Source organism: Ammodytes marinus (genome assembly GCF_949987685.1).
Source record: "Ammodytes marinus genome assembly, chromosome: 1".
Classification (NCBI taxonomy): domain Eukaryota; kingdom Metazoa; phylum Chordata; class Actinopteri; order Uranoscopiformes; family Ammodytidae; genus Ammodytes; species Ammodytes marinus.
Window position 1 is genome coordinate 24,681,184 of NC_137230.1, and position 25,778 is coordinate 24,706,961.

The window sequence follows — 25,778 nt, forward strand, 5'->3', positions numbered from 1 at the left end:
AAAAAGATTCAGATCAGTAAAAATAGACAAATTAACATAAAGTACATTTTGTGAGGAGCATAAGCTATCTGAGATGTAGTTTCCATGAGTGAAAGACATGCAAAGAACAAGACGACCCAATTTTTTTAATTCCTTATATTTATTAAGAATGTAAAAAGAACAGCAGAGTATGTATCCTTCCAAAACATAATGGAAAATCCAAACAGGAAGAGTCTAGGTAGGGTTGAGGGTAGAGAGATCGTGGCTTCTCATAATAGGAGTGCTGATCCACAATTAGACTTTTAGACGAAAGACACATGGATGTAATAACAGCAAGAATGAATGGGGATAATAAAAGGAAAGCGGGAGAAAAGTGTCCATTTCAATGCATGTAAATTGTGAATGGATATAAACAGTGGAATATTAGCTAACCGGTTAAAGGCCCGACATAAGAGGCTTACGAGAAGCAACTTCTGGATCAACACTCCTTTTTTAAGAATCTTGTTTTTACTGTCAAAATAAAACAGGGCAAATGTGGATAGAACAGACCAAAGAAGAAAGCAGAGTAAGGGGAACATGTTTCCCTTAGTCCTTCCTCAGTGGTATAGTTTGCTCTTTGATGCCTTCCTTTGTGATGACGCAGATCCGAAGGGCGTCTCCGGTGTAGACATCCCTCTCTGCGGCCGAGATGAAGACGTCTTTGACCAGCCGAACCGCCTTGTCCTGAGTCAGAGGGACGTGCTGCACACCCTCCATGTTCTTGAAACCAATCTATGGAAGGACACGTCGGAAGGTGAAACAGTGTGAGGAAGCTTGGTTGAAATATTGCATTCTCATAAACATCCGCGTCAGTATGCTGTGTGTGTGTGTGTGTGTTAAATGTACCTGGTTGTCTAGCAGGGGTTGTAACATGGCACTTGCTGATCCTCCAGCCTTGTAAGTGTCTCTCTGGTAGGAGCCCACTGGGTCAAAACTGTAAACTGCTCCCCTTCCTACATTACAAACATGGAACAGTTACTACAAAACTAAGTCAAATACAATGAAGGACAATATATGCATCACTCCCCACCCCTGTAATTGACACATAAAAACAAACAGTTAAAGTCTAAATATGCAGCTTTTCTACAAACATAATCCAGTGCATATGAAAACAAAAGCAATAAATGTACCGTTACTTCACATTCACCTAGTACCTACCTTCTTCATCCAGTCCTCCAATGATGTTGTAGACATAGTAGGGGAAGAACCTCCTGCCGTACAGGATGGTGGACAACATGGCCGCTATGGCTCCACTGGTCATCGTCTTGTTGTTTGAGTGTTTGTACATCTAGGAGAGGGGCAGGAACATTAGTTCAGGCTTTGGTAACATTTAAGTATCCCGTGTGCTCCTTTTAAGTCTTTGTAGGGGTGCAAATTGTAGCGCAGTAAAACTTGACTTACTTTAATTACTCATTGTAATGAAAGTGAAAACTATTAGATGTGTTTGGGCCCTTAAGAGAAAACAACTCATACAGGGGCAGGACAGTCAAGAGTCAGCTTTAGAGTTAGATCACTTTAAGAATTAGACTGAAGAGAGTGAAACCAAAGAACTTCACAGCATCAGCCCACCTTCAGTCTGGCATCAATGATTTTAGTCAGAGTCAGGCAGTCACCGTGGAAACCGCTGCAGCCAATGACAGTCGTGTCTGACCTGTAAGGGGGAAAAGGGGAAGCACACAAAAAAGTAATGAGTCAGACCAGTGTATTTTTCAATTTGCCTAAATTCATGTAATTATGACAAGTGATTTAAAGCCACATATACCAACTCCTGTATTACTGAGGGGCACTGCAGAGGCAGGAGTCAAATACTTGTAAAAGGGTTAAAGGAATACTTCACCCATACGGAACCGGCGTTCTATCATTATGAAATCACTATTGTAATATAATGAATTAGGTGTTTCTTCCCTCACTCTTCCCTTGGCCCAGCTGTCCTGTTAATCCTAACCCTACATTTTCACATGAGTGATGTCACGCATGGGAAATTGTAGGGTTATACAGTGTGAGACCGTAAAACACTCTTTCTGCCTTTTCTCAGACTAGGAGGAACCGATTTCTAGAATTGTTGCACATTTATACTACATAGGATCTCAGAGTTCAATACACCTTCATATTTCCACCACTGAAGTAGGTCTTAGAGCATCCAATAGCTACAGGGACTTCAGTGGTTGCACTTCAAATTTAACTTTTCAGTGAAATTAAGTTACACAGAACTATAGTTATAGGTTCAATTCATTTGCAACCATGTTTTAATTTGTCCGATCTGCTGTCTTTCAATGACTGTGCTTGGAAGTGACAGTGCAGACTTACAGCTTGTAGCATTTGGGTGAATCCCGGCTGTGGATAGAGTATCCTTCACTCAGCCTAGTGTCTGAGGCAACGATGGCAAAGTCCTCTCCGGCAACAGCTAGTACAGTCCTATAAAATTAGGGGGAAAAAATACCACAGGCTAGTTAATTCATTTCACCAAAGGGACAAATGTATTGTTGTCCCGGAGACTCGCTAACGGAAGAAGCTACGCTATGACTCGAAAGTGAAACAGTGCTACTAACTAACTTTGGTCTTAAATGTTGAATAGCACATTTAGATAGAGAAGTGTATGTCCCGGACAAAGAATCTCTGCTCCAGTCATAGTCCTTTCATTAACTCCAACTTTGTTTGGTTTTAGTTGGTTTATCGTTAGCTAAGCTGGTTAGCAAAGTGCAGTTAGATGTAAACGTTAGCTAGCAGGCTAACTTAGCCAGAATTTGAAGAAATCACACTCACCCTCCGTTAAAGGAGTACGGGGAGAAGCGGTGCTCTACTGGACCAGAGTAATGGTAGTCTTTCATCTTCCCAGGGTCTCCAAAAGTCTGAGCCGAAAGCATTTTTAATACAAAGGGCCGACGGTTTAAGATTCAACAAACTCGCTGTATCACTGCAATATGGCAGCCTCTTCTTCTACTGTAATTAAAACCCGCGCTTCCAGCTGTACTATGTGCGAGCGCGCCCCCGACAGGCTGTTTGAAGAAGAGCAGGAACCAGATTTATACCATTTATAATTGGGTTATGATTTCCGATTTGTTTATGTTAAAATAATAAAATATACATAAACAGTTGGATAAACCAGATTTGCAATTCGTTTAAAAAAACCACAGCGAGTTAAACACAAATATCTATATATAGGTTGCGTTCCGAATCGCATACTTTCTACTATATAGTATGTAGAAAAAAGATTTAGGATGTCCCGATTCTTGTGGCCAGATTTAGGATGGTTAGAATACCCGGATGGTCTACTTCATGCGTCCAAGATTGTTAGTGTTGAAAAGTGCATCCTATTTGGGCGATTCTGACCCACAATCCAGTGCGCACGTGAAGTGACGTAACATCGACGAAGCCTATAGGTCCATGTTATGAAAACAAACGGGGATGCGACGGATATAAAAGCAAGAGGCAAGATCAAGGCGCAATGTTATGATGAAATAAGAGAGAAAAGTACGTCCCAATAGTATGCCTACTGCATCCTAACTAGATTCTTTTTATCGTCAGATGTAGTATGTAGAATAGAAAAAAGAAAGAGTATGCGATTCGGAACGCAACCATAGTGTCATTACAATTGGTCTAAAATAGGAATTAAGTTATCAGCACAACTGAATGCTTCAAACCTGCTGACAATATACTCCAAAGTGGCTGGGTAAGGGATGAAGAGAGTTTTGTTTTTGTTTTATTGAAGAAAAAAACAACACTTCTTAAAATCAGTGACAATGACAATGGCAAGACATTTTCCTTAACCAACCTGCTTATTGAAGTACAATACAAAATACAATAAGTAATAAAAATAAAAATAAAACTTGTATCAAGTGACTTAAAAAAATATCACTCCACTACGCATAGCTGATGGATGTTAAATTTCAATGTAATTACAGTGAGTGGTTACATTTTTGTATAATAGTTAATAGTGTAGAGGTTGACCACAAAATCCCACACAGAAATTGAGACACTTTGTTTCAGTAAACAAAACTCATAACATAAATACCTGAAAACCACTTTAGCCATGAGGTCTGCCATGGCCAATGTCCAATACATTTAAATACACAGGATTAGAAGCACCATTTCATCATTTACTTTGTAAAAATAAGATATTTACTGGCCTGCCTCGTTAAATAAAGGTTAATTAAAAATATCAACTGTAGTTTATGAGATACAAAAACAATGCTGTTTTCAAAGAAGTAGCTGTTGTTAACATTGACTGTTTCAGTAGTACAGCCTGTCTACTTAAAGACCTGTAAATCAATCAAGAGTAGCAGCAGGTTAAGATGTGGCGTTTTGGATTGGTTGTCATTTGGCCAAAGGGCTACCCATTTGTTTTTGGATTACAATGATCTGATGAAAATTTTCACAACATATGCAATAGATTGAATTAATTAACTCTAGTACAATTTGGTCAGGGTATTGTGGTATATGATGCAGTTGATCATTTTTTAGCTGACTTGGACTTCTTAGGCGTTTTTGATCCTCCCTTTTTCTTGGGAGTGGTGAAATCTTTGTCGCAAACCTCACACACCCAAAGACCTGAGGAGACAGATAGAATGAATGAATACTAATAAAAGAAAATACAATGGATAACAAAGCAAATGACTGACAGGAATGTTTTCCACAAGTCTGCTTTTCCCTTTCTCTCTTGCAGTGTAGTGGGATGGTAATCAGGTATGTTATTCTGCCCACCATACACAGTCCTCATGTCCATCCACTCACCAGTAGGTATGGAGTCCATGCCCACGCAGAATGTGTGGTATCCTCGGTCACATTTGTCACAGAACATCATCTCGTCCTCGTGGTGGGGCTGCTGGCACACGGTGCAGGTCTTACACTCCATACACTGCCAGCGGTACGTCTGGATCACACCCACCAGCTCCCCGTTCATGTCCAGACAGGATGGGTGACCTGAGGTTAACAGACAGAGACACATGTGCAGAGGCAAACATGCATACACAGAACCAGAGATATTAATAAGGACTATCTGAAGTCGGACTTATTTTATGATTATGTGACATGCCCAGTCTCCCCCTCTCCCCCATGCAGTCATAACTGCCTGCCGTATATGAATACTAAAAAATAAGTGACAGAGCCTTTAAATGTTTAACTATACCGCAAATATCAGTCATTTGAAAAGTGAATTATACACATCCCTTGAAACTACACAAGCGTTACTGTCCAAATGTAAACTGTCACATAATTAAAACACAATATTAACACCTGCCTGAAAGTATAAAACTTGCTTATAAAGAACTTAATGAAATTAGTTCAATGGCCATTTCCTTTCACCACTGATTTTTGATTACCACGTATGTTAATAACTATTTTATTCAGAGGAGGATCATTTACACACAAATAAACACACATGTAATGTTGCTTAATTGTGCTGTTGTTGTGTCCTTTAAAAATGAAACTGAACTTACCACTGTTATCACATTGGGAGCAGTGAATGAGAGCCTCTGGCTTGCCCTTCTTGTTGGCCTCTTTACCCTTCTGGCAAATGCCACATATAGCATTTGGAATGACCTTAGGCTGCAAGGGCAGAATAATGCTATAAAAACCATGGTTATCCTGTAATCATGGACATTATAGTAGTTCAACAATGCCTAGAGAAAAACAAACCAAAAAAAAGAGCACTTTATCCTAACAAATGGATAAGCATGTTCTACTTTTGGGGACAAAATACATAATTTACATGTTGACCCGTGTACATCGTGTGCATCACCTGGCATTAAGCTGCTCTATCCACCTAAGTGTTAAAGTTTGAAATGTTATCACAGCTGATCAAAGCCTTTGTGGTCAGGAGCAACCCCAGGATACTGGGCCTCAGCGCACTGAAAATAAGTATTCACAATAAAGTGCAACAGTGTACAAAGTACCAGAAGATTAAAATGGATCTCAGAGTAAAAATACAAGAAAGGCGTATGGTGTCTAACAGACCCTATTGAGGTGGCGTCTGTAATTTATAGCAGATTAATTTTGTTCATGGAGATGGTCAAGTGTTGGCTCACTTGACAGCAGCAGATTGACCTTACAGATCAAGGCAGTACTGTTTTATAAGAAAAGCCGGTTTACAATTACATCACCCATTATTTATCATGTAAAAGTGCTCAGTCTACTAATCTTGGATGTGGACATCCGAAGAGTTGCTTTAAATGCAAAATAACTTTCAGTTTAACAGGGGTCAGAAAGGAAAGAAGAGTAGAAAGATAGGAAGGTTTGGGGACATTTAAATCGGGATGCCACATAGGTAAACATGGAAACTTTTAATTTACACGCCTATGAAGGAAGCCAAACTATTAAGACGATTGAGGAAGCTTTCAAATAAGTAAATATTACTCCTATAGCATAAAACATTTCATCCAATTCTGTACTTGTGTATGAAAATTAACTTTTTTTTCCTGTTTTTCATGGGCATGTGTTTTTTTTTTGTCTAAATAATGTCGACTTGCTTCTAATTCATCAAAATAGTGACATCCTTCATTACAATGTCCCCCTGACCGGACGTTAGCAGGTTAGACTAAACAGCTTTAGGAACAAAACTATGGGTCAATAAAGGGCATGATTTGGTAAGGATGAAAACAAAGCAGATAACTAAACTAATAGAAACACAGCAGCAGGAGGGGGAAAAGGAAAAAGGAGCTGAACACAGCCCCCAGTGTACATTTCCATACATACTCAGTCACTATACAAATAAATATGTATTGTACTTTGGACTTGCTGCGTTACCGCCATCAGTGAAAATATCGTCCTATTTCTATTGTGAACTGACTCTTTCAAAATGTTACAACTGTATAAATTTATTTATGGCCACAGGAAATTCTCACACGTTATTTATTCTAATGATGCCCACACTCAAAACATATCTCCAGTGGAAACATCCACACAGAAAAATCCAAAATGAGTTTGCGTGTTTAAATCCAACTCGTTTTTAATGAGTTTTATTCTAAATGAACTGAGTTTGGTCAACACAAGAGATACTGTATTCTATGAACATAAATTAAAATACTCTTTCTAACTTTCTGGCATTTTTGCTGTCATATTATCCATTGGCCTTTGTAAGCCGTTATGTAGCTCTAAGCATTACATATTCAATCAGACAGAGTATACATACAAAGGTACAATTCAATGGGAACTTTGTACTGGCTGACCAAAAGCTAGGGGATTCCACTGATTTTAGATCAGTGGATCACATGGTCATGTCAGTACCTGTCATGTCAGTATGGGAGACTGTTTGTAACCTTTTAGCTGTTCCTCAGTACTTCCCATCTCCCCGTGTTCCACGATCATTATATAGTGAAACTCAACTCTAGTCAACCTTGCAAATTAAAGTGATAAGCATTGCCCTCAAATTCAATGTCTTACGTACAAAAGAACCAGAGATGAGCTCCTTCTGAAAATCAAATCAGTACAAAATCGTTTAGACGGAGCAATATCAAGGATATCAATCTTTAAAAAAAAACTGTGCTATTCAATGTAATCTTCTGCAGTTGATCATGTCATTTCTTTCATATTACTGCATGCAAACGCATCACACAGTGAATCCAGTATTTATCTCCATAATGTCCCATCTATGTGTATGTTAGAGAAAGGCTGTTGAGCCATTCATTTTCTCGAATCATAGGCCTGAACATGTCCCATTTAGTTTAGTTAATGGTGCGATTATAGATTTAACATGTAGGGAATATGAAACATGTATGACATGACATGATAACAACGTTGTTGTTAAGAATTAGTTTTTATTAATGGGCTGTGAAATACCACACTACTCGTCATGAGGTCATCAATAGCCACTGCACATACTGTAGACGAGTAGCCAGCCCTGAGTGAAGTGTTGTTAATCAGCTAGCAACCTGCATCACGACTAAACATTTTGCTGTCACATGTAGTGTCATGTGTTGAGACATAATAGTCATTAGAAATCAATAAACCTTTTATCTACTGGGACTTTCTATGGACTGGCACATTTAATCTCTGAGTTTGCAGAGAGAATTATGGATCATACTTGAGGAAAGGCATCTCTAGGTCCTTTTGTACTCATCACTTGGATATTATGCTTCTGCTACAAGTCATGTCTGTAGGCTCAAAAGCATAGGCAGATGATCAGATAAATAAAACCTCAAAGTAAAGTTAAATAGATATTAAACACACTGAAACTGGTAACTCTGTAACTGGACCATGCCCACACCACAAAGCTGAGCTGAAATCAACTGGACTTCCATCATCCATCATACTCATTAAAATATTTTTTAGGTGTAAGAAATGTTCTTCTGCAAGGTTGTAGATTGGAAAAAGTGAAACAAGAATCAAGGGAACAAGTTGGTCCCAGAAATAATACTATCTTCCCATCTATAGTCCCTTGAACATTTAAATGGATTAAAATGGCTCCCAAACAAAAGCCAGCAATGGTTGTAAAAGAAAAGGTAATCTGATGTGGAGCTCCAGACAGACAGCAGAAAGACTTTTAGCTCAGCTCAGCAACAGTGTGAACAAGGTCGGCAAGTCCACGTATCTCCAAAGTGACATTATAGGGACAGGTAAACCCCATGTCAAACAACTGTCTGCTATGTCTTAACAGGTTAACAAAACATCACATGGTGTATAAACAAACATATTATTATAACAATAAACACTTAAAACATTAAGGTTAAGTGCATTCTACACTTCAGATATAAATGTTAAAATTCTCTAGTTTTAACATCAACTACTTCTTAAAAGCAACCACAGTTTGCATGTGGTTTATATTTTCTATATCAGTATAACAAAAAGACTTTTCTTTTCAAAAATGAAAAAGGAAAAACTAGCAGCCAAAACATCCACTTACTTGTCTTGGGTGTATAATTTCTTTTGACAAGTGAGGACAGACAAGAGGTATATTGAAGACATTCAAAGGGAAAGAAAACTCCTAAAGTTCAAATTTGTCTTTGCTGAAAACCCCAAAAAGTGAAAGTGCAGTGAAAAAGAAACACATGACCTGTTCCTTTAAAATGTTCTTATTGCTCACAGTCTGGTACGAAGAGGGGGAGGGAGAAAAAAGCCACGTGGCATTCATAAAAACAAAAACTGAAGAGAGGACCCCCAGTGTGTGTGTGTGTGTCTGTGTGTGCGCGCACCCCGGACCGGGTTGTCCCAGCTGAAGAAAACTGACAAACTGTAGAAGCCGGAGAACAAAGTGAAGAAAGCTAGGGAGGGGTGGCGGGATGGATGGAGTAAGGGAGTGGTAGTAGAAGAAAGAGGAGGAGGGGGGTAGAAAAGTGCTGCTGCTGTTGTTGGAGAAGAGTTCAGGTGGTTTTGTCCTCTACCTTGTACCCTGGGGTGGCTTTGTTGGCTTTGTTGCTGCCGTCTTTGCCCGGTGTGGATGTCCTGTCTTTGGCCTTGGACTTGTGGCCTGGTGCACCTACGCCCTCCTGGCTCTCCACGTCTGATGTGTTTCCTGAAGAACTGTCCTGTAGAGGAACAGAAGAGGACGAAGAAAGATAGAAGGAGGAGGTGATGCATAATAATGCATTTACATGTTGATATCAAGAGTTAAATGGACTTTAAGTCTATTTTAGAAATGAGCTGCTGTATTAAGTCTGTCTGCTGCTGTGGTTACAGGCCCGGTGTAGCAGCTCTCATTGACTATAATGGAAGCGTATACTCAAGGCTTACATGTAGCAGGGGGGTGGGTTAGTGTGTTATCAAAAGGGTATCCGGCTGATTGGCAAGGCTGCATAGTAGATGTCTATCATTAAGCATCTCTATCACTAATCCAGGACTGTCGTATGATCTGACACAGAAGCAGGCTACTACAGCAGCACAGCGTTATGTCTTACTGATGAGTTCTTGTTCTTTTTGTCACCCTTTCCGTCCTCGCCATCATCAGAATCAGGTTCAGAGTCAAGTGCAGGGAGCTCTGGATCCAGTGGAGGCTCAAACAGAGCAGTATTCAACGGCAAGTATCGCAGTTCATTGGGAGAGTACCTGTAGTGCACGACACAAAACATTCAGCGTAGCAATACAGTCTATCGACAAAACACAATTTCACTGGGGTAAAAGCTAACATACTTTGGGGTTTATTATCTGAATAAAGCAGGTACATTGTAAGCAAAAGCATTTGTCTGGGTGTGTAATATACCTTTTGTAGTAGTCTTGGAACTGTCCTGGTATGAGAGCCACAGGGTAAGGCCCCGTCCTTGTCATCTCTGGAGCCAGCACCTTGAACCGGCCCTGGGGCACCTGGATAATCTGAGACGACACAATAAAATACAATGGATGCCAATCCTACACAAAGCTGTTTTCTTAAGCCCTGTATACTATGAGTTTTCTCAGGTTGGACATACATGTGTCTGGAGGTCAAAGTAAGCTCTCCTCTCTTCCATACGCTCCCTGTTGAAGTTGCTGTTGAACTCTGCTGCTTTTTTAGCTGCCTTCTTAATGTACTCAGGGACCTTGCTGGCTTCCACCTTCTGAGGGTTCTGCTGCTGCATTTGCTGTGAAAGACAACACAGATCGAACGTAGGAGAAGTACACTTAGGACTTTCATCAAAGGTACTACTGTTAAAGAAAATGTCCAAAGAATCAATAGCCCCAGGATATTCCTTTAGTTGGAAAACGTACAGAATACTCCTTAGCTATTCTCTGTCGCTCTCTCTCCTGCAGAATGACCGAATACTCTTGGTGCTTGGTGGGATACTCCTTTATCATCAGATCTATCACCTCATCACTCCGCAGAGCCGTCAGGCCTGGAAACACACAAGAGACACGCAGAAGACATTTTACGGACAAGTGACAATAATTCTTTGCACTGTGAAACCAGTGTTAAGATGATGATCCGATTTCAATGCAGTTAAACAATTTCAAAGAGGTCCGAGTGTGTTGGCTGTGGCTCCTACCCAGAGTGCACTGGGTCTCGGTAATGACGTTCTGTTCACGCAGGTAAAGCTTCTCTTTGTGGGATAAGTCTCTTCTCTCCATGTCTAATGAGTAACAAAGAAATAACATCATCGTTGTCAGTGATAAAGGAACAGCTCCTTCTAATCAGAACATGACTTAGTGTCTTTACAGCAGTGTGACAGCAGAAAAAACACTATATGTAGCAAGTGCCAGTGAAGCCAGTCCACCCTTTCTCAGAGCTTTTACTTTACTGTATAATTTCAGTAATTACTAATTAAAAAGTATTATTCTCTGTTATTCTGATCAGTAAAAGTAAAGATTCACATATATAATACTGAATCATATATATCAGTTACAATGTCCAACAGTAAATAATTTTTCACCAGATTTCATACTAACATCATAATCAACCAATCAAAACAATTGTATCAGTATAAATACAATAGTAGGGGAGAACGGGGTAATCTGAGACACTTTCTTTTGTTGTTGTTGCCTTTTTCTTGCTTTATTGACAGTGTGAAGAGACAGAGGTGAAATGGGGCAGAGAGGGAGTGACATGCAGAGAACGACCCGGGCGGGAATCGAACCAGGGTCTGCTGAGACACTTTTTACATTTGCTCCGCTCTAAGCAAGCTTAAATGATTCATCAGTGAAATGTACACAGTTCCCATTAATTCCTGATGTTTCCTAGCAATGGACATTATCTGAATTTATTCAGGACGAAGGGCAGTGAAAATATGATTGTTTAAAAAAAAGTGTCTCAGTTTACCCCAGTTTAGGGGTAAACTGAGAAAGACCAGAGAAATCAGCAATTCAGGCTAATCTTCAGTTATCATCATCACATGGTTTCATATGTTGGTAGTTCATCAACATGTATGATAGAAGTTTTTCTACCTGAATCAATTTGCTTTGGCACAGCAGTTGATTAAGTTGACAGCAAGAAAATGTACTTTTACATGCAAAAAATAAATTTTTGTGAAAAAAACAAGCTTACCACATCACCATGAGGTCCTCTCCTTCAGGGGAAATAAGAGGGGCTTGAAAACATAAATCTCACATGACCAAAAATGTGTTCCGTTGCCTAGATACAGGGGGATGTCTCACAATACCCGATGTCTCACATTCCCCGTTCTCCCCTACCATTAAAAACGACTTAAACACTTTTTTTTTTCATTTCTGCTTTAGTCTTACCAGGGTACTTCCTCTTAAAGGATGTGACGCCCAGATACTCGCTGACCTGCTCCTGCAGCATGTAATACTCTCCTGTGTCGTCTGGAGGCCATTTATACTCTGTCAGGTTCTCTGCAGGGAAATATGTCGGGCTACAAGGAGGGTGGAGAATAAAAAAGCGCTTTCAAAGGATAGGTATTTCATGGAATTCGAGCCATGATTGGGTTATCTTGTATTTTAAAAAATGTATTAAAAAAATTGCCAAGTATCAAGACAACTTACCCTAGGTCTTGACTGGAGGTGTCACAGCTTCGAGAGCTGTCTCCTGAACCCATTCTCCGTCTCTTTGGAGGTTGGCTGCCATCATTGGACTCCTCTTCTATTACATCCTCCTACAGAGCAAAAAAAGAACAACAGAAAAACACAATTTATAACTTATATATTAAACAAATGTTATTTTGGCAAACTGCATGCAGCGTGTTACCATTTACAAACTGGACAAACTGAATGATGTAGGCTAAATGAAAGGAATTAACAAGTTGGACCATCTGACTCTATTGAGCCCTTCTTTCTCTCTCCAGTTATTTTGCTGCTGCTCAGGGGGCACTTTGTACGTAGCCATCTAATTTGTGGTTCAACATTTACATTGCTCATTAAAATCTGAATACATTTTTCTTAAAAACATATTCATTCTTAGGAACCACAGCCCTTGATTCCTCAGTAACTGAAACTCAACCATTTGACAGCAACATACTGTACAGCTGGTGGTGTTTGTCACTTTCGCACACATTAACACAAATCCAAGGAAGTAAATTAACATCATCAGACCTTAGCATCATTTCTCAGCTCCCTGAACCACAGTGAGCATCCAAAAGGCTTTAACCCATTGATGCCTGATGCTGCGCTGGCATCCGTGGGCATGGGTTTAAGAGGCACCCCACACAAAACTGTTTATTGAATTTAAGCACCGTTAGATTATGCAAGAGTAGACTACTGTGTGCTCTATAATGTCAGTGTCAAACAAAAACAAACGCATGGGCTTGCATGTAGAATTGGTATAGTGTTAAAAGGAGAGGGCATAGAAAACAAGCTAAAGTTACGGCTGGTAAACCACTCACAACTGAATAATTCGACTTTATGTTTCCTAATTGGACATTAAACAACGACTTAATGTTTGTACATTGCAGGGGAAAGCAAGCCATCCCTAACATCCAGCACATTTGAAAACAAAGGTGATACTGAAATAAAGCTAACAGTCATTGATGCACAGAGGTAGCTAAATAGCCGTTAGCTGGGCAAGCGTCCGTGACCTGAGATAATTATTGTTCCTGTTTTTACCAAATACAAATGTCACCTTTATTGATTGTGCTCCAGGAGTAGCAGGGTTGCTGTCGCAAGGCGGTCTGACGGGGAGCACAGCAGCCATGTTAAGCTAAATAAAACCTGCAGCTAGGTTGGTTAGCTCACTAGCCGCTTCTTTGTTTTCTTCTTCGTGGTTGATTTTCACAAACGACAAACCCGCCAGCTACTGGGCTGAAGGACAGGCGGGGCAAGATGGTATTTAAATTATAAACAATAATTTTATCGTTTGGCAATAAAATGTGATTTAGGACCAGGCTTATGACCAACTTTCGACGTAATTGAATGATATTGAAGAACGTCTGCCTCAGAAGTGTCAAAACTATTTTAACTCGTTAAACAGCATAGCCATGCTATAATTATTTATGGTTAAACAGCGCCACCGCGCGGCTGTCTGTACACTGCAATGCTTAAGGTGGCTTTTATTTTGAAATTAAAATCACCGTACGGGAAGTCGGAGGGGAAAATCAGCTGGGATCCGCGGAAATCATCAACAGAGCTGTTTTCCTTTAGCTAGCTATCCATCTGTCAGCTTGTATTTCTCCCTTCCCTCCTTGTTGCTGTACAAACGCCACAGTGGCGATGTCGGAGTCATACGGTAAGGGAGGTTGTTTTTGACAAATGTTCACATCTTCATGTCACTGCCACAGAGGTTTCAACGAGGCAGGTGTGTCGAGAGGCAGGGAGAGGAAGAGAAGGAGAGCTCCTTCCTTTACACCGTAAACAGATAGCGGACAGGCTAACCGAGTCGTCTGAAGGCTACTGGCCTTAAATGTGTCATGTCAGCGCAAATAACATCACAGAGGTCACAAAGCAGGGTTTACTGTAGATGTGAAGAGTGAATGTGTCGAGTTTGTGAGGTTACAAATCCCTACGGAAGGTTAGCGGGATGGACAGGAGGCTAAGAGCTGTAATGAAGTGAGCTGAGTATCCGGGAAACTAGATAGCCTACATCAGCAGGGATGTAGTGGACACCTTCACACGGCCTGTGACGGATTGATGTCCTGGATGCATCATTTTACATTAGGGTTATCCCGATCAGTTCATATTTGGGAGTTATTAAATCCTTTGGGGATGGCCCATATCATTGATATGTTGAACGTGGTTTTTGAAGAAGTCTGACCAAGGCGTGTACTAAGCATAGACTGTTTATAAAAGTACTAAGCAGAACATTTTACAAAAAATATGCTATAGGCCTACGATACTATAACATTGCAGTAATTTTATTTTAACATTATTTGTTATTACAGGGTAATTCCTGTGTGGGGCAATTTTTCGTTGAAATTATTGCAAGTATTTTTCTGCAACTGTAATCCGTAATGGTAAATGTGTGTGTGTGTGTGTGTGTGTGTGTGTGTGTGTGTGTGTGTGTGTGTGTGTGTGTGTGTGTGCGTGTGCGTGTGCGTGTGTGTGTGTGTTTATGGTTTATACACCATTGTTTCTGTTGTGTTCCCACCTCAGATTTCCTGTTTAAATTCCTGGTGATTGGGAATGCCGGAACAGGCAAATCCTGTCTGCTGCACCAGTTCATAGAGAAGCGATGTAAGTTGCAAAGAAGTTACACACCCTTCATTATTGACAGCTGCTCTAACCTCTACTGCCTGTATGTGCAGCACTGTAATAATGTCTAAAAGGAAGGTCCTAGAATAAGTAACATTCTGCATGTTTGAGTATTCCTTAGACAAGCGCTTACATCATGCAAATGTGTTCAAAACAAACAAATTCTGTATGTAGGAGTAATTAACATGTTATAAAAAAACATGTATTTCGGAAACAATGCGTCGTTGCAGTTGGGGAAAATAATATTTTTTGTCTCCTACAGTGTATTTTCTTTTTTATAAGGCACACCCCAGGGCCACCACTATGTGTTGCATTTATTTTATAATAATGGCAACATAACATGCTTTATGTTTGGGTTTTCCAGTTAAGGATGAATCCAACCACACCATCGGAGTAGAGTTTGGCTCCAAGATCATCAATGTGGTCAACAAAATGGTCAAACTGCAGATTTGGGACACTGCAGGACAAGAAAGGTTCAGGTAGGAGAAACTTCCCAACATAACTCTATGTGGTCAAATACCAGCTGGCAGATTTGATGCAAATAGTCATTTATGTTCTTCCCAGCCCATGCTGTTAAAATCTGGCTAACCATCACATTTATTATTGGTGAAAGACGGACAAAATGTTTCAGTGACACTGGAGCTTTGGACATGTAATAGAGAGCTAATAAAACAAGTCATCCTCCAGATTTTATGGATGCTTTCAGTTTAATGTTGCCGGTAATTTGGCAAAATATGTTTTGTTTAATATGGTTATGTTGTGTGAAAATTGAGGTTGGTTATTCCCAGGTTTTCCAAAGTGAGAGGTAGGCACCTCTAGGGGGAGGTAGAGCCATTTAGAGTGAGGCAAAAGATGTTGGTGAAAAGTGTAAACGTTTGTGTGTCTGTGTGTGTGTGTCAGGTCTGTGACCAGGAGTTACTACAGAGGAGCAGCAGGAGCCCTGCTGGTCTATGATATCACCAGGTAAGTTAGCCAATTAGAGAGCACCATTTCAGATCACCAGCTCACCCTCTCCCATTTGAAATGTAACCAGAGTCTCTTCTTTCTACCTCCTTTGTATCGGTCTCTGTGCACTGCAGCCGAGAGACGTACAACGCTCTGACCACATGGTTGAGTGATGCCAGGATGCTGGCCAGTCAGAACATCGTCATCATCCTGTGTGGAAACAAGAAGGACCTGGACGCTGACAGAGAGGTCACCTTCCTGGAGGCGTCCCGCTTCGCTCAGGAGAACGGTAGGATCTGCAGTTTGTGATCAAGTGGCACCTCCATTTCATTTTTCACCCAAATTATTGCAATTAACTTCTGTTGTGCAAATAATTTTGACATACGGGACATACGGGATATTCTGTATTCTGTGTGTGTGTGTGTGTGTGTGTGTGTGTGTGTGTGTGTGTGTGTGTGTGTGTGTGTGTGTGTGTGTGTGTGTGTGTGTGTGTGTGTGTGTGTGTGTGTGTGTGTGTGTGTGTGTGTGTGTGTGTGTGTGTGTGTGTGTGTGTGTGTGTGTGTGTGTGTGTGTGTGTGTGTGTGTGTGTGTGTGTGTGTGTGTGTCTCAGAGCTGATGTTCCTGGAGACCAGCGCTCTGACAGGGGAGAACGTTGAAGAGGCCTTTGTCCAGTGCGCCCGGAAAATCCTCAACAAGATAGAGTCAGGTAGGTGTTCCCAAACCTGTAACTCTTAAATCCCGTCTTTTGTCCTAAGGGGATCAACAAGGCAGGCTTAGGTAAAACTCCAGACCCCACACACTAGACGCTCCAAATAATATTCAGGGTTCAAGTCCGGAAAGAATTCTCAACAAGCAGGAGCATAGTTCCAGGAGATGATCAGAAGTACTATTGCATGAGGAGGGTGTAAATCAAATCAGATGAGTCCACAATTCTATAGTTTTATAGCTTTTTTTTACACTGACCTGAAACTTGGTATTAAAGGTGGAGTCAGCGAGAATCTGGAGAATGCTTGTTGTCAAAATCACTCTTTGTCAAAGTCACCGAATATCTCCTCACAAGCCAGTACCTGTACGTACTGTGTGTGCGCTGAACAAAAATCTGGTGTTAATACATACCCTAGGCTCTGTAAACCATCTTTTTTCAGAGATGCAAACATGAGCCTAAACCTTTCTCTCTCCCTTTTAGGTGAGCTGGACCCAGAGAGGATGGGTTCAGGAATCCAGTACGGTGACGCCGCGTTACGACAGCTCCGTTCCCCTCGGCGTGCTCAGCCACAGGGCAGCCAGGAGTGTGGCTGCTAGTGGACGCGCCCGCTGACGCACACAGACCAGGTAAACGTCCAGAGCACCTGTGTGTGTGTGTGTGTGTGTGTGTGTGTGTGTGTGTGTGTGTGTGTGTGTGTGTGTGTTTGTGTGTGTTTTGCACTGTGTTGAATACGAAGATGATAGGGAGGTTTTTGCTGTTTAATGCCACAGATTAAAGATTTCTCAGCAGCTGCCCTCCACAATAAGAGCATTGTTCCGCTCGATGCTCAAAGCTCAATGCAGTTCAGCTGCTCGGAATTCAGAGAGGGTTTTCAAGTTTTTTTTTGTTTTGCCAAACACTTATTTTTTATTTTATTTTTTGGCTGCTTCCTTAAACTCTGTCTAAATATCTATTTAATGTGAAAGGAACTATGTTTTGGGAAGCCTTCATTACAGTTATTCAAGAGAAATTTCATGCGTGTAATCATTTATCAGACAGTCAGCTAAGGCTGACTGTTTTTGTAATACTTAATAGTCAGATTAATCGTTTGTTAGTACTGGTCTTCAATGGTTTTTTTGTTGAGACTGACTTATATATGATTGTGGTTCAGCCAGCATTTTGCTTGCAAACAGGAAGTAGGTCATACCTCATTAAGGTTTCATCCAGTAATGTTTATGTGTTCCTTGCAGTCCAAATGGTTAATGCACCCTAGGTTTATTATTGGTGCTTATGGATTTGTCACTATGTTTTATTTATCTTTATCTCCCTGTATGCGTGTGTTTGTGTGATCAGTGTGTTTCATACAGGCTTGTAAAGACCAAAAGAAGAAGAAGAACAGCCGCTGAGGGTGGGGAGGTTTCAGGTAGCTACGTTGATGACTCCTCTCTGACATCATCACGGGAAGCTTCAGAACCTCCTCAAACCGTCGTTGTCATGGCTGCACCTGCAGAGAGCCCAGGAGACTTTTCCAAGCCAAGCCCCCTCCTACGAGCTTTAAGAATCTCCACGGTAACCGGAAGTAGACCACCCTCCAAACATCCTGCTCCACTATCGGACCAAACCCTCCCCAGCCCTCCAATCAGGATGTGAATCACTGACATGTACAGTATGTAACTTCTCTCTCTCTCTCTCTCTCTCTCTCTTCTACCGTTCTATTCATCATCCTTCACACCTGATTAACTCCCTGCTCCTTCACTTATCACTTTCCCATTTTGGAAAATTTGCTTTCTTTCCCTCTGTGTTTATAATTAAACAAACACAAAAATAATGCACTAATTACAGAGCTTTGAATGTGTTGGAAGGTGGATTTTTTTAGATTTTGGAGCAAGCAAGGCTAGCTATTTCCTTTTTCTTACAGTCTTTTTGATAAGCTAAACTAATTGCATACTGGCCCCAGCTTGATACATTCCCATATAACTATTTGCAAGAAAACTATTTGTCCAATTTGTAAAACGACCAACAACCTTCTTGAACACCTTCCCTTCCATCAAAGTTCCCCTAAGGAACATTACCCATCATCCATACCTTTTCTTACGTTGTTTACGTCCCACCATTCTCTCTGTTACCTCCATACACGTCTGCTTACCTGTCTACCTGCCTGTCTTTTCGCGCAGCTCTCTGCCTTTCTAAATCTATTCCCTCTGCAGCATCTTTACGCACTGTACAGTGTTTGTGTATATAGAGATTGACGCATGTTTTCTCAAACAGAATATTAAGAGTATTTCATTATGAAGATATATTATATGTATATGAAAGTAGAACTCATATCCAGCATCTGTTCAATGCTCTGCTGTATTATTATCATGTTAAGCTACAATACACTGGCAACGTGTAAGCAGTATAGATGGGCATTACTGTTTGCAGCAGTGATGTTTATTTGTAACTGGGAGTAGCTGGTGTGGATGATGTTAAGGATGTTTCTGTGGAGAAATGCAGACGCTGGGTTGTCATTGTTCAAGCTCATAGATTTAAAAAAAAATAAACCACCTGTAAATATCCTGAGCATACATATGGCTTCCTGTGCTAGATCATTAGAAGTCGTTTGGAGTGTGAAAGTAACATACCTCATTTTTCTAAATATTGCCTGTTTACACGAGTACTTTGCTGCCAGCTGCCAGCTTTGGGGTTGTACTAACTGAATGCATTTCAAGTTTTTTCAGTGGTATGAAACGGTCTGATGTGTGTTTGAATGTGTTTTGAATGCTTTTTTCTCCAAAGATACTCCATCTCTCTCTTTTTTATTTTGGAAATCTTAAAACATTTAGATTTTAACTTGAAATTTGCATTGGGGTATTTAAGCATTAATCTTTTTTTTAACCCTGTTAGAAATGATGCATCAATCTATTAAATCAAGCCCACCACATTGTACAAATATTTCACCGTAGGTTTGATCAGACAGTTGCTATGGCTTCTCCACGTCTTGTTCCTCTCTCGTGTTTGTATTTGTGTTTATATTTATGTCATTATGAATATCATGAATTTTTAATTTATTGTGACAAAAGCATATGTTTTTAAAATAAAAACTACAACATATTGTAGGATTGTATTTGAACATGGTTATTTGATGGTCTAATCCAGGAGCTGGTCCATTGCTTATTAATGTTAGATGTCTTTAAAGACATTTAATTTCTAAGTTTTCTGCATAATTTGGCAAAAAATTAACAAAACAGTGAACAGGTTAGTTGTAAAGTGATTTATTAAAGACATTGCAACAATCCATTTAACCTCAACTGTTTTTATCAGATGAGTGCACACAGCACGATAAAAACCTAAATTGTAAAGTATGATGAAATGTTACAGTATTTTGGACACCCCTTATGTCATCAGTAATATGATCAATTAGATTTAATATGTATCCGGTGACTCTTTACTGTGGAGAAACGTCTGTCATCTGAAATTATTGTTCATTATATGTCTTTCTTTAACAACCCCTGATTAAGATTCTCAATATTGGTACAATTCAACGGCACTATCCTGGTCTACAGGTTAACCTATAAAAATGTGACAAGTACAGTAACTCAACAAAAGTAAAATGTCTTCAGTATTCAGAGGATCTTTACTATAAAGTTTGGTCTCAGTGACTATCTAATAACTTCACTATCGTATTTCACTCCTGTTTTCTGAGATTGTCAAAGTTCACCATGTCTAAAACACAAACTGGCTCGAATGCAGTTATTTAAAGTATCATCATATTGCACAAAATCCACATTCCTTGTTGTAATTACTTTCGTTTAGGTATGCAGGTCCTTCTCATATAATTAGCATATTGTGATAAAGTTGATTATTTTCCATAATGTAATGATAATAATTGAACTTTCATATATTTTAGATTCATTGCACACCAACTGAAATATTTCAGGTCTTTTGTTGTTTTAATACTGATGATTTTGGCATACAGCTCATGAAAACCCCAAATTCCTATCTCAAAAAATTTGCATATCATGAAAAGGTACTCTAAACGAGCTCTTAACTTAATCATCTGAATCAACTAATTAACTCTAAACACCTGCAAAAGATTCCTGAGGCTTTTAAAAACTCCCAGCCTGGTTCATTACTCAAAACCACAATCATGGGTAAGACTGCCGACCTGACTGCTGTCCAGAAGGCCATCATTGACACCCTCAAGAGGGTAAGACACAGAAAGAAATTTCTGAGCGAATAGGCTGTTCTCAGAGTGCTGTATCAAGGCACCTCAGTGGGAAGTCTGTGGGAAGGAAAAAGTGTGGCAGAAAACGCTGCACAACCAGAAGAGGTGACCGGACCCTGAGGAGGATTGTGGAGAAGGGCCGATTCCAGACCTTGGGGGACCTGCGGAAGCAGTGGATTGAGTCTGGAGTAGAAACATCCAGAGCCACCGTGCACAGGCGTGTGCAGGAAATGGGCTACAGGTGCCGCATTCCCCAGGTCAAGCCACTTTTGAACCAGAAACCTGACCTGGGCTACAGAGAAGCAGCACTGGACTGTTGCTCAGTGGTCCAAAGAACTTTTTTCGGATGAAAGCAAATTTTGCATGTCATTCGGAAATCAAGGTGCCAGAGTCTGGAGGAAGACTGGGGAGAAGGAAATGCCAAAATGCCTGAAGTCCAGTGTCAAGTCAGTGATGGTCTGGGGTGCCATGTCAGCTGCTGGTGTTGGTCCACTGTGTTTTATCAAAGGCAGGGTCAATGCAGCTAGCTATCAGGAGATTTTGGAGCACTTCATGCTTCCATCTGCTGAAAAGCTTTATGGAGATGAAGATTTCATTTTTCAACAACACCTGGCACCTGCTCACAGTGCCAAAACCACTGGTAAATGGTTTACTGACCATGGTATTACTGTGCTCAATTGGCCTGCCAACTCTCCTGACCTGAACCCCATAGAGAATCTGTGGGATATTGTGAAGAGGAAGTTGAGAGACACCAGACCCAACACTGTGGATGAGCTTAAGGCCGCTATCGAAGCATCCTGGGCCTCCATAACACCTCAGCAGTGCCACAGGCTGATTGCCTCCATGCCACGCCGCATTGAAGCAGTCATTTCTGCGAAAGGATTCCCGACCAAGTATTGAGTGCATAACTGAACATAATTATTTGAAGGTTGACTTTTTTGTATTAAAAACACTTTTCTTTTATTGGTCGGATGAAATATGCAAATTTTTTGAGATAGGGATTTTTGTTTTTTCTTTACTTTTTTGCCAAAATCATCAATATTAAAACAATAAAAGGCTTGAACTACTTCAGTTGTGTAATGAATCTAAAATATATGAAAGTCTAATGTTTATCAGTACATTACAGAAAATATTGAACTTTATCACAATATGCTAATTATATGAGAAGGACCTGTATATATACACAAATATGTAACTTAGCAATGAAAAACTAAAGCATTAAGAAAGCAAGTCATGTAATACTGAACTCGAAGGTGCTACAACAAAACAAAGATTTAGAAAGATGTTAAATGTCCACATGTAAAGCACAGTCATCCTATCCTCCACCTTGTATCAGCAATGAGTTAAGGTGAGTTAAGCATCATGTCGATCGGTAGTTCCACTTTTGGTTCTCAAGCACATTCACTAACAAAGCTCATCCTAAAATGAAACAGCCCATACACATTGAAAGTCTTTTTGTAATGTAAACAATCTGAAAGTGTGTGTTTGATTTAATCTATACCTGTGTACAAGAATGCATGAACATTCACACTCATATTTTATCTCAGGGGGGGGGGGGGGTGGGTTAAGAAGGTGGCTTAATCAATTGAGACATGCTGCCTTCATAACCGCTCTGTGAGTCCATTGTGGTGTGAATTCCCCGGATAAGAAATATGGACAAGTTATGCAGCCTGTTTGCTACAGTATGGCTCTCAAATACTTTTTTCATCCTAATCAAAATATCTACTATTGATTTATCATATACATTAACTATCAACAAATCGTTCTTCCCAGAGTAAATTCAACCCATAAAATGTATCTTATTGTACATTTTAAATTGATATTAAAAATAATCCACACTGAAATTCAAAGCTCAAGATACACATCATGACTTTTGAGAATTATAAACATCAAGGTGATTTTGAATGAATCAATGAACCCTGTGCTCTATTCTATGAATATTCAAAACAGGCAATAATGGCTTTCCTTTTGTATTTTTGTCCGGAATCGCCCTGATGTAAGTATATCCGCTGAGTGTGTGTATCTGTGTGTGTGTGTGTGTCTGTCTGTCTGTCTGTCTGTGCATGTGCATGCATGTCCTATCGGGAGCGAGCAGAGAAGCAGCGCATGTACTCAGTGAGCCAGGGGTTGTATTCGGGTTGAAGCAGCTTTCTGTCCTTGTCCACATCAGCAGACTTGGCCCTGCGCCGTTCTGTCCTTTGGGTCTGGACCTGACGCCCTACCTCCCGCCTGGTCTTGGCCCGTAGTGCAGCGTCATGGATCTGGCAGGGGAATGTATGACACCGTCAATAATAATAATAATAACAGTGCCTGTCTTGTGCAGATCTACAGGACAGATAGACAAGATGGAGGGACTAACTACCTCCTTGGTGGAAGCTGCGGGTCCAACATTGTGCGTCTTTCTGCCTGCGATGTCTGCATCCTTCTCTCCTGAACCGTACAGGGCGAAAGGATGCCTACTGCTCTCCTTACCGACGTCCTCCCTGGGTGGTCGTGCTACCGGTGCAGGCCTGACCCGCTTGGAGTGCCAGGCTTGCTTTGAGGATTTGGAAGGTTTAGTGTCCTTCTCTACAGAATAGAAAAAGACAAAGATGGAGCAGAATATCAAGAGCGTGTTTTATTAGATGTGTAATAGGTGACTCTGAAGCTTTGATGATATACATGCATCTGTCCCCACATCTTTGACATACTGTAAATTACAGAATCAAAGTTTCTTCTGTTCTTTCATTTTGACTCATACTCCTTAGAGTTTGTGCATATTTGAAGGCACTGATTAACAAATGGACAGTGCTTTAATAGCCTACTCTGAAATACCTCTGTCTTCCTCCCTGTGGGGGACCATCAGCTGTTTACCGCCTCTGCTGCTGCCTGCCCTCCCCTCTGGCGCTCTGGCCTCTGTGCCACCTACAACCTGTGAGCCTTAAGAGGAGTGAATGGCATCATGTGGTACAGCAGGGGGACACGCATCAATATGTTGCACTTGTCGTTCATTCATATACAGCTACATTTTTATTTGATTTTTTACCATGGAGCGCAGACAGTCGAGCAGAGGTGTTCTCCTCCTCCTCCTTCTCTTCTTGGAGGTGTTGCTGTCTGTCCATTCTAGCCTCCCCACACTCCTCCAGCTCAGCCTGCTCCACCACGTCTCTGCAGGCCTCAGACTGGACCTGGTTCTTACTGGGTTGAGGGGGACTTCTCGATCCGGACTCGGAATCAGTGTCCGAGCCGCTCCATAAGAAGGGGTTGTGCGTGTGCTCCAGCAGCCTGCGGGTCAGCCTGTACCTCAGCATCTCCTCATAACACTTGGTGTAGGTCTCCCGTTTGGGGTCTTTGAACTTCTTCATGTACTCCGAGCGGATCCTCTTGGTCACCATCTTTCAACTGAAACCCAACAAATACCAAGGGAAATTTGGATAGGCCTAACAGAAGAAGAGTTGTTACACGCACATTACAGGTCTTTGAGAGGTGTAGCATCTACACTATGTATAGCAAAAACACATCAGCCTAAACAATAAACATATTTGTTATGTTTTCTTATAGGCTACGCAGCTCTTTGGTGTCACCGCCCACTACTTTTAAACCGTGAAAAGGAGCCAGTTCAGACCAATGGCGGAGCAGCGGGAGGCTTCCCCCGGCTACAGAGTCCGCCCCCCTCTCCCAGGACTCAGCTCGCCTCCATGGGCCCGGCCCGGGATACAGATAGCCTATAGGCCTACATCTAGTTTTGAGGGAAAGAAAAGATGTGACATCTGCTAACGCAAACTCAAACGGCGTTCTACAAATCTCCCTCAGGTGAAAATCTATTCGACTGACAACAAACGCTTACAGCGAAAAATGCATTGAACGTAATGACGTATCGGTTGCCTCCCTCATGATTGGCTGCTGTTGTGTAAACGGCTGTTGAATCCTCCAAAGTAAAGTCAGCTGCAATTACGGCATGAAAACACTATTTATTACTAGCCCACATGTAGCCTATGCCTCAAATCACTGCAACATTGATCTTCAATGAAGAAATAAGAGGAGTATTGTAGGCTATTCCAACGCTCAAAAAGTCGATATTAAATTGTCATCTTTAGGCTGTAGCCTAATAGGCTAATGAAAGTCATGTCGCATTAAATAAAATGCATGTTGATCCATAACATGGACGTAGGCCTAAAGGCTTTAATAGCATATAGGCTATTAACCCCCCATGGCAAATTTGTCAGTTTTATTTAGTTTATAATAGGCTATATGTTAACCATTTAGTAATATGTAGTGGCGACATCGCCTGTCAGCGCTCGCAAATATAGGCCAGGCGTAAATCTCTCCGACCGACCGTCCACTGAATCTCATCTACAACAGTTCAATGGTCGAAAGCAGAAATACAGAGCTGCGAGTCTAATTTTGTGTACGGTAAAAATACTTACACTGGCGTCGAATTTCAGGGAAGCAGGAAAGAACAGATGGTGTTCATGGTGCTGCTGACTGTAATCACAGGCTGCGTCTCGTAGCTCCGCCCGCTCTAGGACCTTTTAAAAAAACAAAACGCACGCGCAACAGGTGGCCCCCGGGATGGCAGGAATGCGTCCGAGTCTGTTATGAACCAATTGGCCGATAATTATTTATATATATGTCATATCGTAAAAGACCATGAAAAGACCATTTGTGTCATTGTAGCTTATTTGGACAATATGAACATAGTGTCCAAGTAAGCTCAATTCAACACATGAGCTTAATTTAGTGTTGCTTGGTAAATTGGCTAAATGCTTTGGCCACTCCCAAAAGTGTCATAATAACCAGCTGAATAGGCCTATGTGCATCAAAAAGTGTATTTTGTAATCATCCCTGCCCATGTGCTCCACAGGTTGAGGGATTAAAACGGGAGTGTCAAAGACAAAGCGTGAAGGGTGTCTTTTTATAGGCTCCAAATGCTCCAAAACCGGTCAATGGGGTGATTTGGGCACAGGG

At 40.9% G+C, this 25,778-nt stretch overlaps 4 protein-coding genes across 5 annotated transcripts; 1 reads left to right on the forward strand and 3 right to left on the reverse strand.

Moving 5' to 3' along the window:
- Positions 1-126: 126 nt before the first annotated feature.
- psmb1 (proteasome 20S subunit beta 1) lies at positions 127-2,973 on the reverse strand. Its single transcript, XM_080045256.1, has 6 exons — positions 2,782-2,973; positions 2,326-2,433; positions 1,588-1,669; positions 1,177-1,306; positions 865-971; positions 127-750 (listed from the first exon to the last, which is right to left on the reverse strand). Exons 1-6 carry the CDS (start codon positions 2,880-2,882, stop codon positions 565-567), a joined length of 714 nt encoding a protein of 237 aa, XP_079901382.1. The 5' UTR covers positions 2,883-2,973; the 3' UTR covers positions 127-564.
- A 748-nt stretch (positions 2,974-3,721) lies between these two features.
- On the reverse strand, positions 3,722-13,565 carry phf10 (PHD finger protein 10). The gene is made up of 12 exons (XM_080025666.1): positions 13,430-13,565; positions 12,358-12,467; positions 12,097-12,227; positions 10,905-10,988; positions 10,630-10,754; positions 10,353-10,502; positions 10,148-10,257; positions 9,846-9,993; positions 9,333-9,476; positions 5,454-5,562; positions 4,750-4,938; positions 3,722-4,566 (listed from the first exon to the last, which is right to left on the reverse strand). Exons 1-12 carry the CDS (start codon positions 13,499-13,501, stop codon positions 4,469-4,471), a joined length of 1,470 nt encoding a protein of 489 aa, XP_079881792.1. The 5' UTR covers positions 13,502-13,565; the 3' UTR covers positions 3,722-4,468.
- A 328-nt stretch (positions 13,566-13,893) lies between these two features.
- Positions 13,894-22,307, forward strand: rab4a (RAB4a, member RAS oncogene family). The gene is made up of 8 exons (XM_080030934.1): positions 13,894-14,032; positions 14,896-14,976; positions 15,359-15,473; positions 15,895-15,957; positions 16,074-16,228; positions 16,550-16,645; positions 17,126-17,271; positions 17,978-22,307. Exons 1-7 carry the CDS (start codon positions 14,017-14,019, stop codon positions 17,239-17,241), a joined length of 642 nt encoding a protein of 213 aa, XP_079887060.1. The 5' UTR covers positions 13,894-14,016; the 3' UTR covers positions 17,242-17,271; positions 17,978-22,307.
- A 218-nt stretch (positions 22,308-22,525) lies between these two features.
- Positions 22,526-25,324, reverse strand: ccsapb (centriole, cilia and spindle-associated protein b). Of its 2 annotated transcripts, XM_080053822.1 has the most exons (5): positions 25,238-25,324; positions 23,857-24,212; positions 23,646-23,750; positions 23,194-23,399; positions 22,526-23,092 (listed from the first exon to the last, which is right to left on the reverse strand). In XM_080053822.1, exons 2-5 carry the CDS (start codon positions 24,203-24,205, stop codon positions 22,910-22,912), a joined length of 843 nt encoding a protein of 280 aa, XP_079909948.1. In that variant the 5' UTR covers positions 24,206-24,212; positions 25,238-25,324; the 3' UTR covers positions 22,526-22,909. The 2 variants fall into 2 exon arrangements, with proteins under 2 accessions (XP_079909948.1, XP_079909949.1); XM_080053823.1 differs by lacking the exon at positions 23,646-23,750.
- Between the last annotated feature and the right edge of the window lie 454 nt (positions 25,325-25,778).